The sequence below is a fragment of the Wyeomyia smithii genome, chromosome 3, assembly GCF_029784165.1.
Source record: "Wyeomyia smithii strain HCP4-BCI-WySm-NY-G18 chromosome 3, ASM2978416v1, whole genome shotgun sequence".
Classification (NCBI taxonomy): domain Eukaryota; kingdom Metazoa; phylum Arthropoda; class Insecta; order Diptera; family Culicidae; genus Wyeomyia; species Wyeomyia smithii.
The window spans coordinates 253,823,052-253,836,181 of NC_073696.1; the positions used below are offsets into that span (position 1 = coordinate 253,823,052).

Consider the following 13,130-nt stretch of genomic DNA (forward strand, 5'->3'; position numbering starts at 1 on the left):
TGTAACAAACATGTCCATAATGTTCCGACACCCTTCCTTCTTCTGGCATGTTTCCAAATACCATTTCGAAATCCAAGATGGCGATTTCCCGTTTCTGAAAAATAGCGGCAAATGACCAAATACCACCCAACATGGGTATTTCCGGAATTGTTATGATGCACTGAAGCCACAAATCGACCCTAGACAACATTTCGAATTGTAAGAGACGACTTCCGGTGTGTGGAAAACAGCCGAAAATGACCAAATACCACACAATATGAGTGTTTCTTCAACCAGATTGACGCTCAGAGGCCGAAAATTGTCTCCTAATGCCATTTTGAAATCCAAGATAGCGACTTCCGGTTTCTGGAAAACTGATTTCTTTCCGCCGGGAATGGGTTAATTCATAAAGAAGTCATGACGACTTCCGGTTTCTGGAAATCCTTGAACATCGGATAAATTTTGCAATATGAGTATTTTGGGAAGTGAGATGACGTCTGAAGACCAAATATCGATGTTCGATGTCATTTTCAAGTAAAATTAAAGAAAATGTTCCACGAGTCAATAAATCGATGTCCAAAGACATTATAAAATTTACGATTGTGTTTTCCTTTTGCAGAAAATCTGATCATATACTCTGAAATGTAATCGGGATGATGCAAAAAAATTAAAATAAAATATTTTTTTTTATATTGATATGTCTACAACATGTTTTATATCAAGAAACTGAAAACCGATGTACAACACCATTTTGGAATCCAAGATAGCGACTCGGTATTAGTATTTCTAGAACGGGGATGACGAAAAACACGAAAGTTGGACCCGACAGTTTAGCTAGGTTGTTTTCTTACATTGGAAATGGTTCAAAACTTGAAGCAAAATGAGGTACGATAATGTTTTTTACACTACATTTTTATTTCACTTCACTTTTTAATTCTATCACTTTTCACTTATTACTTGCAAATGCGCAATCCTTTTTATCAAAAATAGCTTGGATGGTTCGTCTATTATATTCATTCCGCTCACCAATTTCAAAAATATATTCCATTTCATTTTTCTTTCCTTCATTACTGAGAGGTAAAGATTTCATCCGGTGGATCGTATGGTAAAAAGCAGCCATTTTATGCTGGAAGGAATGGTTTGAAGCGAAGTGCTAGGGTTTACCCGTTTTGTATGCGTGGGCTTCCTAAACATTTCGAATTCGAAGTGGTTGGAGTTTTTTACAACAACTACATCCAAAAAAGGAAGCCTTTGTTCAATTTCCAAAGTAAACCGGATGTTTTTATGAGTACTATTCAAAATTTCTCTAAAACTTTCTTAATCACCCTGTTTCAAAATGCAAAAAATATCATCCACGTACCTCCATCAACGATCTGGTGAGGAGTCTTTTTCGTTTAGTTTATTTTCCAAATGTGCCAAAAGTCCACATAGAAGGATTTTCCATCGGTGCTCTTTTTGTTTGTTTGTAAAATTTCCCACGAAATGAAAAATAATTATCTTCCATGCAAAGTCGAGTTAACTTCAAGTAAATGCGTACTTTAGTTTTCCAATGATTATCACATCGTTGGGAGAGAAGCCAATCTTCCAAAAGATTTATAGCTTCTTTCACTGGGGCACTTGGGAAGAGTGCTGTAACATCAAAAGAAACCATTATCTCGTCAGTATTGATACCCCCCGAAGAATTTAAATTTTCAACAAAATCTCCTGTGCTTTTAACAGGTTTAACGGCATTGATTGAAATTCGCTGACAAACCATTTTGCCAATTTTTTCGTAGGTGCTCCCACAGCAGAAACGACTTCTCTCATTCCATTCCATTACCAGGTTTATGTACTTTTGGAATGCTTTTTATTGGGTTTGAAACACGAAGACTCTTTAAAGCATCACCAAAAATAGGTTGACATTCTTTAATAGTTTTTTCAAAATTTTTCACCATGTCGGTAAGAGGGTTGACTCTCTGTTGTCTGTATGGTCCATCATTAATTTTCTCCAACATTTGTTGATCGTAGTCATTTTTGTTCAAAATAATAATTTCATTCCCCTTATCAGCTTTTAAATAGAAGACAGGTTTGTTTCGTAATTCTTTAATTGTCTGTAAATCTGTGTTATTCTTTACAAGACGTGGAATTTTTTTAAGATTATCCAAGAAGGATGTACGCACTTCACTAGCTTGTGCGGTTGAAAAATTGCAGCTTCCCATCCCGCTTTCAATGTCAATGATGGCTTGTTCAACATTTGGTTTAGAATAAACAGCAAAGTTAAGGCCTTTGTTCAAATGATTTTGCTGCTGGTGTGAAAATTCGTATTTTTTTATCGTACTAGTATGAGATTTGGACCAGAGGTGACATATGTTTTTGAAAGATGACTGCAACTGCAACCTACTGCAATATGAAAAAATTGCGATTCACAGGCAAAAATTTGCACACAATTTGAGAAAGACTGCGTAAAAAAATGGTGACCCTGATAATAATCTACAGAAACTAGGAAAAAACTCCACACATCTGCAGGTCAATAAAATATGCACACGGACTCTGAAAATCTACATTTTGCAAAGCACATCTGGTATCTTTGATTCGAACAAGTCAGCAACAGCAATGCATTAAAAAAACTTGTGGGTTATTTTCTTTCTCTGCTTGAATCTCCCATGCGCGCTGGTTCGATTCAAATGGTGTGTTAATGTGTGTCATTCCAAGAGAATCAAAGGTGAACTCTTATGGATGTAGTTGTGATATTAGCGCTCGCGCAAAAATAGCACTGAAGGAAAGTTTCAGATTAAAATGGTCTGTTCAAATTTTCCTTCTGTAAATTAAACTTTTGATTGAATCTCATTTTTCATAGAGAAAAAAACTTTTTCTCGATTTGTGGGAGCCCCAAAAATGTGGGGGACAAATTATGAACAGAGGCCAACTATCGAATGACCTCCAATCGAGTGTCTTCCTTAACCTATTGCAAAAAATACAATAACTCACATACTTAAGCAACCTAGAGTCGTGGCGACTCGTACCGTATCAAGAGATTTCCTTCACACTCGTCGATCCTGAGCTACTCCTCGTCAATTTCTAGGGATCTCGACACTCGTAGATTAGTTTCAAACTGGCAAAGTCCTTTTTGTTTCTGGGGTCCTTGAAAAGAGCTGATTTTACCGCACTGCCGTTCGGCATCCTCGCGACATATCCAGCCCATCGCTACTCTCCGCTTTCGGTTTGTACTCCACCAAATACTGTCCACAACACTTTCCGTTTAAATACGGCCAGTGTACGTATGTCCTCCTTGATCAACGTCACGGTTTCAAGAACTACTGGTCTAATTAGGGTTTAGGCCCGATTTCCAGCTTGAATACGTCGTAAATCTTCTTACTTGTGTTATTGTCGGCGGTGACCAGAGATCCCAAATTTATTATCCGGTCTCTCATCAACCACTTCGAGTTCATCGCCGTTCATGGTCACCCTTCGTGAAAGGCGAATGTTGGTTTCTCGCGAGCTTCTCCCTCTCATATAGATACTTGGTTTGCGACGCATTAATTTCTAGTTAAATTCTCCTAGCCTATAATTTGAGTCTTTAGAACAACTCCTTCTATTCTACCGGTAGTCTCTCTTTCTCCCAAATCTTGTAAATTACACCGCGAAGTGCTAGTTGCTAGTGATTTTTTACCATGTTTATAGATCTCTTCCGGTAGTCTGTCCTTACCTCGATTGTTTTTTGTTGACCTAATTTCCGGTTTGGTCTCCAGCATATTGGGAACTGGTACACTAGGCACTCCAAGGTTAACTTCTCTTGCGCTTTCTTCCGATGTTCTGCTATTGAGGTGCTCATCGAAAAATTCCTTCCACATGTTGACTACGTCGTGCTCGCTTGTGATCAGGTTTCCCTCCTCGTACCTACACATATGTATGTAGCCATGTAGGTATGTAGCCCTTACGGGATTGGTTCACCTTCTCATAAAACTTGCGCATGTCATTAGCCCGAAACAGTTACTCCTGCTGGCGTTTCTTTTTTCTCAGAGCTATGGTTAACTCATTTCGAGTTTATCGATTTTTGGCCGCGTTTTCTCTTGCTTAGATAATTTTTCCAAGCTAGTTTTTTCCTCTCCATCACTTGCTGGCGGTTCCCGTTACTTCACCTAGTGCCTCTCCAAGCTCGTTAGTTGCTCCACCACTCTGGTAGAACTGGATCTTGCCACAACGGACTCTCCACATCTTCTTATCTTTGCGACAAACCTCCTGCAGAGCCACGATGCCAAACTTGCGGCGTTTCAACTGCTCAAGCTGCACTCTGTTTTCGGAAACAAAATTTGGAGTTCCGGGTAAAGGGCGCACTCGATCTTCCGATCATTGGAAGGTGCCCATCTGATTACACATACGCAGAAGAAACAGTAAATTTTTGTTGCATTGTGTTATTTCTAGATAAATATTTCAAAAGGTCCTATCTGCTTTCATCGTTTTTCCGAAGCGTCCTTTTATTTTGGTAATGGTTCAACTTTAGTAGCTCTCCCAAGCGTAGTTTCCGTTCAGAAGGCCCTCCGCTATCAACGCGTGCAAATAACGTGTCATAAAAAGTGTTTGATAAGTTGTGGTGATTGAATGAAAGTGATCGATTAAAAAATCGATCAAAGCAGATAGGACCTTTTGGAATGTTTCTCTAGATTTGTCGACCAGTGTTATCAAGAAAAAAAGAGGGCTGGGTATCGCAACGCAATTTTTTTAGACAATTCCAGAATTATAAGCCACTTATGACAACAATTTCAAAATCGCTTGTTTGATTTATTAAATGTCGCCAGCAGTTACTGATAGTATTTTTGTCATACCAGAAAAAAAAAACACCATGAAAAGAATATTTCTTCTTGAAGAAATGTTAAAAAAGTATTATAAATTATAAATATCGGTAAAAACTTACGTTTTTAACTTTTGATTTATAATCACCGATACCTTTTTAACATAAGCTTTCCTCAAAAATAAGTCATGATTTAAAAAAAAACTAATAGCACAAAGAGACATCTTTATCTTATAGGAACACTTTTGCAATGTTTCAGCCAAACTAAAAATGGAAATTAAAAAAATATAATAAAACTGTCCTACTTTGCATGGAAATGCTCTGTGATGCAGCGGAAAATTTTGTCTGTTTTATTCCCAAAAAAACTTTACACTTGTAAAATCATTTTTGAATAATACTCAAGGATAACAAGTCACTGAATTTCGGAAAAAACATAGGCCTGGAATAGGGCCTTGGATGATATGACGAATTGTTTTGGCGTTTAGTTGTACAAAATCAATAATTTTAAATTAATGCAAATAAAAATTTGTTACGAAGACCGCACACAATCGTACAAATCTGTAAGACCAATCGTCAACTTGAAGTTTCTCTCGAGTGTCATGCCAAAAGGCATATTCCGACACAATAACGTAAACACGGCGTACAGTAAAGGGCGATACTCGATACTGTCGAGCAGATTGATACGAAGGCGCATAGTAAAAGGCGATACCGTTACTATTTCATAATTCACAAAGTTTCGCAATTGAGGGTAAAAACAAAAACCTTTCGAATATGAAATGTAAGGTGACTGAAATTTAAGTTTTAGGAGTAACATGAACAAGATTAGAGCAATTTTTCAATTTATCTTCAACGTTGTCTTCGCTGACTTTTTGACCGGAGCTTCCACATTCTAAGGTTATTTTTTAAAATTATCAATTAGTTAACATTCGCCTTTGAAAGTTTGCTGTAATAGGAAGAAATATTGTGTGATGTGTTTCAAACGACATTTCCATGCTCTTATTCTCCGTAAATCAGTTCTTTGTTAAATTTGAATAAATAAATAGCTCCAGCTGATGGGAAAACACAAACGGTGCGTTCGTCAGTTTCGGCAGCTAAGAGGCAGATCATGTCGAGGAATAATATATTATGATTTCACATGCTGAATCATGAACCGGATAATTAGAGACATTGAATTAATTGAAATTTCCTGTGTCAACCTGTGTTGCTAAGAAGACACATTCCATTACCTAATTTGGTCAAGAACAATATTCTCTGGAAGGCAGAGGCGAAGCTGCCGGCGTAGAAAGTTCCCCATCTTGGAAGCTTCAGCACCATCTGCTGCAGCAACGAATGCTAATTTGGCTTCAGTGCTCTGGTGGTGGTGTGCCTCCAAGCTAGACACCGCAGCAGCTAACCACGCGAACCAGTCAGCCGTCGTGCAACAGGCGGGAAAGACCGTCGCCGTCGTGGGGCTGAAAGTTACGTGAATAGGAAATTATATGTCACCTTACTGTTTCGAAGCAAGTTTCTTGCAAGATACGCAAACCGCTACTGGTTAGTCAAGTCATTTGTCCTCTGTAATTAGATTGCATTTACCTGACCTGTCTGTCTCCTGAACTGAGCAGGGTCTGAACTGAACTGAGTGCGGTCAGTACTCTAAGGTTCGGGAATCATTCTGAAGTTGGTTTCTGCCGAGAGCATCGTACAGAATCACGACGCCACTGTTGTTGGACCTTGGGTTGCAAATAATAATCGAATCGTGTACTATTGCAGTTGTGTGTCTGTGCGACTGATTAGTTTATTCTGGGCTACTAAGTGTTATCAGTAGTTAGCGATGATCCTTGCTCAGTGGGTGATAGACAATCGATTGATGCACAGCTCTTTAGTAATCTCAAATCGAAAAGTCCGTTCGAAGTGAGATGTCGATTTTCATTATTTTGTCGTAAGTACAGTGCAACATTCTGACTTTTTAAAATTCGTTCTAAACTTTTTCCGCTTTTTAAGATTAATTTTGTTGCAAGACGCGTACGCACAAAACATCTACGAGTGCTCCAAATCAAACCCGGAAGATGTTTGTATTTTACGAAACGTGCAAGTACTCTCTTTGGCAGATATAAGCTCGATTGAGCTTCCAGCCGAACAGTCAACGGTTCAGTTCCTCGATGGTAACATTCCGGACTTCGGAGAGTCAATCTATGAGCAGCTAGAAACCACAACCAATCTCACAATCACCCGATCGGGAGTGGGGAAACTTTTTGTTGCCCCTCTTCTCACATACCTAAATGCCAGCTGGAATAAGCTTACCCGTTTGGAACGTGCCCCTCAGGGAGACTACGGAGGTCTACGGGTGCTGGCACTGGCCCACAATCAATTCGATCGGATTCCTAACATAAAAGATTTTACCGCAGTCGAGCAACTGGATCTGTCCTATAATGCCATAAACTTCGTTAATTTGAACCTTTTCGGTCGGTTGCAAAAGTTGCGAACGTTAGACTTGAGCCACAATAAAATTCGCTCGTTTGATGTGGAAAAAGGCTTTCGACTTGCACATTTGGCGGAGCTTCGTCTAGTCGATAATCAGCTTCAAGAGCTTGACTTCACCGACTGGAAGCTGTCACAACTAGCAACACTGGACATCAGCTCAAACCTCCTACTGTACTTAAATGGTGAAGATTTGCATGCTGCTTTCCCCATGCTAAAAACACTCGGCCTACAAGAAAACCAATGGAACTGTCGAGGCCTCTCGAAACTTATCGAGTTTGCCCAAAACAAGTCGATTACCCTCTCCACCAGTAGTCCCCGCCAGTGCACAGCAAATCGTACCTCCCTGCAGGGAATCTGCTGTCTGGAAAGTTACGTCAATTACGTTACACTCCACTCCCAGTGGGAAATCCGGAAGTTACAGCGCGAGATGCAAACCATGAACGAGACGCTGGTGCAAAAGTTGGCCGTGGTTCGGGAGCAGCAAGGGGCGCAAATAACCATCCTGGAGCAGAAGCTGTCCCTCCAGGAGAAGCAGATTGGGCACATGAAGCAACATCTCCTGGCGATGGCCGGAATGATTGAGGATCTGATCGAAGAGTTGTACCTGCGCGAAATGGACGAAGAACGGGAACGGCACCAGGCATCCTCCCGGCAGCAGCAGCCGGCGGTGAAGATTGTGTTTTGAATGGGTGATTTTTGTTGTTGAAATATTTTCATTTCTTATGCTGTTTATGTTAAAATATTACTTGTAAAAACTTAATTCATTTTTCAATGAATCACCCATTAACATGATAAAAAATGAAACAAAAAAAAAACAAATTAAAGAGAAAGTGGAAGAGTCGAATATTTGAACAATTACAAAGAATCGTATAAAACCAGGAGACGTAAAAAATTAAACAGAAATAAGTAATCGAATTGAATATTTGATTACCTATTACAAGATCAAAAAAAAAAAAAAGCGTGGAATACAGAACGATAAATCGGGTAAAAATTCTTTCTCCTTCATCATCTTCTTGCTTTTTATTCGTGTTTCGCCTTTTTTTCTTAACATTTGGTTTTTTGTTCTTTTCCTGGACTTGTCTGTTTGTCGTCTGCTTTGTTCTTGGCATCGTTTCATCTTTTCCTCCAATATTCTTGTTTGCCTAACTTCATGTCTTTATGTTCCATTTGTCTTTATGTTATCTTGTCTCACTAACATCTTGTTCTTTAACCTCTGATTTCATAGTTTTTTCTTTATATTTTATATTCTCGTTGGTTTCTTACTTTTTTGTCTACTGGTTTGTGCTAAATTAATGTCTTTTTTCACGTACACTATCGAAACAAACCAATTTTTTTACAATTAACTTAAGAAACTTAAGAAAATCGAAGACAACAAGAAAACAAACAGAGAAAAAGACAAAGAGATAAACGGACACATAATAAATTTCACCACTTCTCAACATTTTAACTCTTTACCCTTTGATTTTGTTGTGACTTTTAACTTTCCAAATTTTCGGGTTTTTAGAGTTGAACTTCTTGATTTTTGACAATCACTAATATTGAACAACCTATAATTTTTTTGAATTTTTCATATGTTGATTATTTGAATTTTTAACTCCTCTGCTTTTTAAATGATTGAACTTTCATTTTTGAGATTTGTTAACTTTGCAACTTTGGAATATTTAACTTTTAATTTTCCAACTTTCAAGCTTTTCAACTTTTTCAAAGTAAAACAGTTAATCATTCACATTCAAACCACTCATCTTTTCGAATGTTTCAACTTCAGAATCTTTTAGTTGCTTCTCATGTTAATGTTTTTCAAATTTTTACCTATGCCAACTTTTAACTATTTGACTGTTTTACCTTTTAACATAAAATTAACTTTTGAAAATGTTCAACTTTTTATACTTTTATACTACTCTTATACTTTTCAATTTTGCTACTTCAGAACTCCTCTACTTTTTGTTTGTTTTACTTTTTATATTTTAAGACTGCTAAAGTTCGAACATCATAATATCTTAAGTTTTTGGTTTTTCAAATTTTCAAACCTGTAACAATTTAGCTTTTCAACTTTTTAAACTGCTTTGTTTTACTTTTGGACTTCTCAACTTTTAAACTATTTTTTTGTGATTTGAACTTCAAAAATGTTTTCAATTTATTCTTTCTGTTTCTTAAATTTTAGTTATTAAAGTTATTCTGTCTTTTTAGCTGCTCTGTTATTACTGAATTTTTAACTTTTGATCTTGATTATTTCACTTTAAAACTTTAAATTTAGTTTTTCAAATTTCAAACTTATTGACATTTTAGCCTTTCAACTTTTCTTTCTATTTTAGTTATTCAACTCTCCTACTTCTTTACTTTCCAACTTTTATCGGTTTAGAATTTTCCAAATTTTCTTAATTTTCGACTTTTTAATTTTTTAATATTCAACGTTATGATTTTTCAATTTTTTTTGTAGATTTTTAATCTCTTTAATCTATTTATCTCTCTTTAATCTATTTTTTATCGAATTATTGAAGTTTACTTTTCCAAATGAAAAAAATTTACCCTCTTTTAATTCTTTATTTTCAAACTTTTCAAGTGTTCAACGTTTCACATTTTCAACTTTGTGATTTTTTTGCGTTTAGTGTTTTAATCAGTTGATCAATAAACTTTCTGACTGTTAAATTTTTCAGCTCGTATTTTTTTCTCTTTTTTTACCTTTTTAACAGTTCAAATTCTTCTCCTTACAACTTTTGAATATTTAATATTTCAACCACAGACAAACAGATGTGCCTCTTCGAAGAAAAATCCTGGAAAATCTTCGTCCTTATTCGAAACGTTACAATCGTGTGCCACCATGTGAGCTTATTGCCTACTAACTAACTTATTTTCGTAAAATGGTGTATGTCTTCGCTAAAGGGTGTGCACGCTTGCTTAAATAAATACCAGCGGCATTACTAGCGGTTTTTGTCTTTGATAATGAAAAAAAACTTCAAAATAATCGTTATTTTTCTGGTCGATGAAATCGTCATCGGGTGGCACGTCTGTTTGTCTATGTTTCAACTTTAAATTTTCAACTTTTCAGCTTTTTGATTTAAGAAATTTTATTTTAATTTTTTTTACTTGTCTAATTGTTAATATTTTTGGGTAATTTTAAATTTCTCATTTTTAGAACTTCCTAATTTATGCTTTTTATTTTTCAACTTTATGACCTTTTTTGTTGCATTCCATATTACTAAATTTCTTGCATTATAATGCTACGTTTTAATTTTGTTTGCTCTCCAAAATAAACTTTTCAAAAGGGTAATCTTTCCGATTATTTTTTTCAATTATTTAACCTGCTCCTTTTTACCTTTTCATTTTTTCAATTGCTAAGCTTTCCGATTTTCATTCGTTTAGCTTTTCATGTTTCAAATTTATTAAATTTTCAACTTTCTAACTTAATTTTTCATATTTTTTTTTATATTTCAATTTCGGGCCTTTTAACTTTCCAGCTTTCAATTTTAAATTCAGCTCTAGCTCTAGCTCTGGCTCTAGCTCTAGCTCTGGCTCTAGCTCTGGCTCTAGCTCCAGCTTTAGTTCTTGCTCTAGCTCTAGCGCTAGCTTAAGTTATAACTCTACCCCAAGTTCTAGCTCTAACTCTAGCTCTAGCTCCAGCTTAAGCTTTAACTCTACCTCTAATTCTGGCTCTAACTGACTCCAGCTTTAGCTCTAACTCTAGCCCTAGCTCCAGCTTTAATTCTTGCCTAAACTCTAACTCCAGCTTTAGCTCTAACTCTAGCTCTAGCTGTTGCTCTACCTCAGGCTCTAGCTCTAGCACTTACTCTAGCTGTAGCTTTAGCTCCAGCTCTGGCTTTAGCTCTAGCTCACGGTCAAGCTATAGCTCTAATTCTTGAGCCTTAGCTCTAGTTCTAACTCTAGCTCTAGCTTTAGGTCTAACTCTAGCCCTAGCTCTAGCTCTAATTCTAGCTCTAACTCTAGCTCTAGCTCCAGCTTTAGCTTTAACTCTACCTCTAATTCTTGCTCAAGCTCTAAATCCAGCTTTAGCTCTAACTCTAGCTCTAATTATCTCTTTAGCTTTTGCTCTACCTCAAGCTCTAGCGCTAGCTCTAGCTCTAGCTCATGCTCTAGCTTCAGCTCTAGCTCTAGCTCTAGCTCTCTAACTGCAACTCTAGCTCTAGCTTTAATTCTAGATCTAACTCTAACTCTAGCTCTTGCATTAGCTCTAGCACTAACTTTAATTTAAGCTCTATCTCTTGCTTTACCTTAAGCTCTAGCTCTAGTTCTGGCTTTAGGTCTAGCTCAAGCTCAAGTTTTACTCTAGCTCAAACTCTCAAGCTTTAGCTCCAGATCGAACTCTATTTTTAACTCTACCTCTAATTCTAGCTCTACCTCTAGCTCTAGCTCTAGCTTTAGCTTTAGCTCTAGCTCTAGCTCTATTTTTAACTGTTACTTTAGCTCCAACTCTAACTCTAGCTTTATCTCTATTTCTAGCTCTAGCTTTAGCTCCAACTCAATCTCTAGCTCTAGCTCTAGTTCTAACTCTAGCTCTAGCTCCAGCTTCAGCTCTTACTCTAATTCTAGCTCTACCCCTAGGTCTAGCTCCTGCTTTAGCTTTAGCTCTAACTGTAGCTCTAGCTATAATTCTAGCTCTAACTTCAACTCTAACTCTAGCTCTTGCATTAGCTCTAGCACTAACTTTAATTTTAGCTCTAGCTCTTGTTCTACCTTGAGCTCTAGCTCTAGCTCTGGCTTTAGCTCTAGCTCTTTCTCTACTCTAGCTCCAACTCTAGCTCTAACTCTAGCTTTAGCTTTAGCTCTAGCTTCAGCTTCAGCTCTAACTGTACCGCTAACTCTAGCTCTAGCTCTATCTCCAGCTTTAGCACTAACTCTAGCTCTAATGTTAACTTTAGCTCTAACTCTAACTATATCTTTAGCTCTAACTCTAACTCTAGCTCTTGCGCTAGCTCTAGCTCTAGCACTTACTCTGCTTTTACCTATGCTGAGCAATCTTAAGCTGAACAGCTAAAGCCCTTTGTCTCCCCGGGACCGCCGTTAGGCATTACTTCAGGGGGGGGAGCAGCCTATAAAGGCCCGTTAGTTAACCGCTAACTAACTGGGGCACATCGATGGTTTCCCGTCGATTGGTGCCCTGCAAAATACTAACGATCTGTGATGCGGCCTTGATGACCGCATCCCAGATTTCCCTATTACAATGTTCTCTGGCGTGGTGTCCGATTCTCTTATTGCCAGCATTTCGTACCTTATCCGCTCGAGACGCGGACATGTGAAAAACACATGCTCCGCGTTTTCTTCCGCACCCGTACAAGCGGGGCACATAGGGGACTCAGCGTACCCGAACCTATGCAGGTATTACCTAAAGCAGCCATGGCCTGACTGGATCTGTGTCAGATGGAAGGTTACTTCCCCATGGCGCCTATTAATCCAGCCTGCTAACTCTGAAATGAGTCGGTGTGTCCATCTACTTTTGTAGTGTTGGACAACTCCCGCTGCCACCTATCACTTACTCTAGCTTTAGCTTAAGTTCTAGCTCTACCTCTGGCTCTAGCTCTACCTCTTGTTTTTGCTTTGGCTCTAGCTCTAGCTCTAACTTCAACTCTAGCTCTAGCTTTATCTTTACTTCGAGCTATAGCTCCAGTTTTATCTCTACTTCATCTCTAGCTCTAGCTCTGGCTTCAGCTCTAACTCTAGCTCTAGCTCTATCTCTACTCTAGCTCTAACTCTAGCTTTAGCTTTAGCTCCAACTCTAACTGTAGCGCTAATTCGAGCTCTAACTGTATCAACAGCTTTAGCTCTAACTCTAGCTCAAATTTCAACTGTAGTTCTATCTCTAGCTCTAGCATTTACTCTGGATTTAGCTTTAGCTCTAGCTTTAGCTCTGGCTCTAGCTCTACCTCTAGCTCTACCTCTAGCTTTAGCTCTAGCTCTAGCTCTAGCT

At 37.8% G+C, this 13,130-nt stretch overlaps 2 protein-coding genes across 16 annotated transcripts in view; both read left to right on the forward strand.

The window, feature by feature from the left end:
• Positions 1–13,130, forward strand: part of LOC129730262 (low-density lipoprotein receptor-like) — a 595,327-nt gene that overhangs the window by 393,217 nt on the left and 188,980 nt on the right. The gene's annotated exons all lie outside the window — the stretch shown is intronic.
• Positions 6,521–8,773, forward strand: LOC129730265 (toll-like receptor 13). Its single transcript, XM_055689457.1, has 2 exons — positions 6,521–6,668; positions 6,731–8,773. Exons 1-2 carry the CDS (start codon positions 6,646–6,648, stop codon positions 7,893–7,895), a joined length of 1,188 nt encoding a protein of 395 aa, XP_055545432.1. The 5' UTR covers positions 6,521–6,645; the 3' UTR covers positions 7,896–8,773.